Consider the following 3,824-nt stretch of genomic DNA (forward strand, 5'->3'; position numbering starts at 1 on the left):
CCAAATACACCCGTGCTGGTGCTCCCGCGGCTCCCGCCTCCTCCTTCGGCTGCGGGATGGATCCCCATCCCTGTCCCCATCCCTGTCCCCCAGGGACACTGCTCAGCCCAGCCCTGGACCCCCAGCTCAGCCCACCCATGAGCCCTCTCCTGCCCAACGGCTGGATGGGGGGGGGGGGGGAGATCCTGGGGAGATTCCAGCCCTGATCCTGCGCGATCCCAGCTCTGCCGCAGGGGGAATCCCGGACCAGCTCCTGGGGGGATCTCAGCCCTGATTGCAGCGTAGCCCAGCCCTGTATCCCAGGGGATCTCAGCCGTGATCTGCGGGGAATCCCAGCTCTGCCTCTGGGGGCATCTGAGACCAGTTCCTGGAGAGATCCCAGCCCCGATCTTCAGGGGATCCCAGCCCTGATCTTCAGGGGATCCCAGGCCCGCTCCCAGGGGATCCCAGCCCCATCCCAGGGAATCCCAGCCCTGATCCCAGGGGATCCCAGCCCTATCCCAGGGGATCCCAGCCCTGATCTTCAGGGGATCCCAGGCCACTCCCAGGGGATCCCAGCCTTGATCCCAGGCGATCCCCGCCCCATCCCAGGGGATCCCAGCCCTGATCCCAGGGGATCCCAGCCCTGATCCCGTCCCAGCTCCCGGGGGGCTCCAGCCCCACTAACGGCCCGTTCCCGCGCCCTCCCGCCCCGCCCACTCTGGGCGTGGCCCGGCGTCCCCAAGGCCTCAGCCAATGGGAACACGCTCTGCTCGTGACGTCAGCGGGGCGGAGCCGGAAGCGGTGTCATGGCGGCGTATCCGGGGCAGGTAGGAGCGGGGCAGGAGGGTGTGGGGGGCATCCGGGACCGGGACCGGGACCGCGACCGCTCACACACCGCGCTCTGCCCCTTCCCAGGGCTTCCCCGGCTCAGGACCGGCCCCCGGCGCGCCCCCGGCCGGGCCCTACCCCGGGTCTCCTTACGGAGGCCCCTACGGACAGCCCGGCCCCTACGGACAGCCCGGGCCCTGCGGACAGCCTGGGCCCTACGGACAGCCCGGGCCCTACGGACAGCCCGGGCCGGCTCCCGGAGGTGAGCGTGTCCGCGAGGTGCCGGGTCGGGGGGGCTGGCTCGGCACCCTTCGCCTCCCACCGACTCACCGCGTGGACGACATCGCACAGTCCCGGTTTATTGATTTCGATCCCCTCCCCCGGGGACGGCCCCTCCCCCCGCAGGCGGTGCCCCCCCGGGCGTGGACCCCGAGGCCCTCTCCTGGTTCCAGGCGGTGGACGCCGATGGCAGCGGGTTCATCTCTGTCAAGGAGCTGAAGCAGGCGCTGGTCAACTCCAACTGGTCAACGTTCAACGACCAGACCTGCCTGCTGATGATCAGTGAGTCCGGGCTCTCTCTGCCTTCCTCTGGCTTTTTCTTCCCGTCTCTCTGAGATGAGGCTCTGTCGGGATGAAGCCTGGTCTGACCTGTGTTCCTCCCTCACCCAAGGAGTTGGCTCCCTGGAGCCAGAGCTGGGCAAACCAGGCAACTCCCAGTGACCTTATGGTGGAGGGTATGAGTCAGAGGCCCAAAGTGCTGCTTGGGAAAGGGAACCCAGCTCTGCATAAGTCCCCAGCTCCCAGAAATCCAGGGAGCAAAGGGAGAGAGAGCTCCAGAGTTCCCCCATTCCCCCACTTTTCCCAGCATTGGGTCTTGGTGCCATTTCTTACTGGTCTCTTTGGGATTGAGTGATGCTGGTTGGGTGCAGTCCTGGTGAGGGAGGGCTCTTGGGGCCAGAGGCAGGGACTGAAGGGCTGCAGCACAGATCCTGAGCTCTCTGGGGGTGTCTGCACTATGTTATTGCTCCTGCATTTTGTTCTTTCCTCCCCAGACATGTTTGATAAGACCAGGTCAGGACGCATAGACGTGTACGGCTTCTCGGCCCTGCTGCGCTTCATCCAGCAGTGGAGGAACCTCTTCCAGCAGTATGACAGAGACCAGTCAGGCTCTATCAGCTTCAGTGAGCTCCAGCAAGGTGGGTGAAGGGCAGATACACCATCCTGGCCCTTACTGAGCTCACCAGGGCTGGCTGTTCCACTCTGCTGGGTGTGTATTTCCAGCCCAGCTTGGTGACTCCTCCCAGTACCATCCCTGCTCAGTGTCTTTGAGCTCCAAGGTGTGTCCCACACTGCCCTGGCTGCAGCCCATGCCTGGGACATGCTGGACTGGCTCAACCAGCCATGACAGAGCTGTTGCTGAGCTCTCCCATGAGGCAGGAGACAAGAAGCTGCAGCAGGGCTGTGGTGTGAGCTTCCTTCTTTAAGGAAACCCAAAATGCAGCCCCGGTCCTAACGGCGTGTGGCTGAATCGTGTTTTGTGGGAGGAGCTCTTGGGCGTGTGTGTCTGATGGAGGGGAAAAGTGTCTGGAATTCCTGCTTTGGTTTGGTTCCTCCCTCTGGAGAGCTGTGCCCACTGGGGTGGTGGGAGATGGGACCCTGTGCCAGCGCAGAGGAGGGCGGAGCCTCCCGGCAGGAGGGTTTAATCCGAGTGTTTCTCTTCCCTCAGCTTTCTCCCAGATGGGCTATAACCTGAGCCCCCAGTTCAGCCAGCTGCTGCTGTCCCGCTATGCCCAGCGCTCCTCCAGCCCCAGCATCCAGCTGGACCACTTCATCCAGATCTGCATGCAGCTGCAGAGCAGCACCGACGCCTTCCGCGAGAAGGACACGGCGCTGGCGGGCAACGTCAGGCTGAGCTACGAGGACTTCCTCACCATGGTGGTGACTCGCATGCTGTGACACTCTCAGCTGAGGGCCAGGAGCTCCGTGGGGCTCTCCTGGAGCTCCGTGGGGCTCTCCTGGAGCCCTGTGGGGCTCTCCTGGAGCAGCAGCCATCCTCAGCTCCATGCTGAGGATTCGCTTCCTGAAGAGTTCCCCTGAGCCAGCTTTCCAGCCTGCTGGAGCCCTCCTGATTCTGGTTCATTGTCCTCATGCCAAACTGGAGTTCTGTTCTGGGGCTATTCTGGGCAGCTGCCAAACCAGTAGCCTGTGCCATGCCTCCCAAGAAGCACTTAGACTTTCCCTCAACAAACAAAAAGTCATACATAACCCTCTCCTTGGCAGGATGGCTGTGGTGGAACATCCCTTTCTCGGCATGTTTTTGGGACTCTGTGGTGACCAAGAGCTGAGCTGTCATTTAAAGAGCAGCAGGAATGTCACAAGTGATGGCAGAGCTGGACTGGGCCCTGTTGCTGCAGGGTTGTGTGTCCCTCCCACTCCTTGTTGCCAAGATCTGTCTTGATTTGTCTCCATCTGGTGAAGCCAAACTCAGAAATGGTTTAGTGCTAATTTTTACAGCTTTTGAATAAAAGATGGTGTGTGCTGGGCAGTGGTGATTTGTGTTTGCAGAACATGGCCTGGGGACACTGCCCTGTCCCATGTCACCCCCCCTGGGGCTGGCAGCAGCCTGGGTGCAGGGAGGGGGATGTGTCCTGTAGCCCTGCTCTGGGTGCTGTGCCCAGGGCTCAGAACACTTCCCTGAAGTTCCTTCCTAACACGATTCAGGGCAAGTTAGAGGAAACACGGCCCTGGGGGCTCCTGCTGAGATCACTGGAGCTGCGACCAACACAAAGTCTTCCTTTGCTGTGGTTTAAAAGCCATTTCCCGGTGATTACCCTTTAATTGGCCCCTATGAGAGGTTGCAGAGGCACTTTCTGAGAGGCGCGTTGCTACTGCTTGAAGGAATGTTTTTATAGGAGAAAACATTTAGAAGCCCAAGTAACTTACCCGGGGCTTTCCAAAGCGATAACCAGGATGTGGGTGTTTTCAGGACTTCTTGTTCTGGAGCAGCCACGGGT

General features: G+C 61.3%; 1 protein-coding gene across 1 annotated transcript; it reads left to right on the forward strand.

Annotated features, from left to right (window-relative positions):
* Positions 1 to 773: 773 nt before the first annotated feature.
* Positions 774 to 3,355, forward strand: PEF1 (penta-EF-hand domain containing 1). The gene is made up of 5 exons (XM_051638022.1): positions 774 to 809; positions 898 to 1,072; positions 1,216 to 1,371; positions 1,863 to 2,006; positions 2,537 to 3,355. Exons 1-5 carry the CDS (start codon positions 789 to 791, stop codon positions 2,764 to 2,766), a joined length of 726 nt encoding a protein of 241 aa, XP_051493982.1. The 5' UTR covers positions 774 to 788; the 3' UTR covers positions 2,767 to 3,355.
* The last annotated feature ends 469 nt before the right edge of the window (positions 3,356 to 3,824 follow it).

The sequence above is a fragment of the Apus apus genome, chromosome 21 (genome assembly GCF_020740795.1).
Source record: "Apus apus isolate bApuApu2 chromosome 21, bApuApu2.pri.cur, whole genome shotgun sequence".
Taxonomy (NCBI): Eukaryota; Metazoa; Chordata; class Aves; order Apodiformes; family Apodidae; genus Apus; species Apus apus.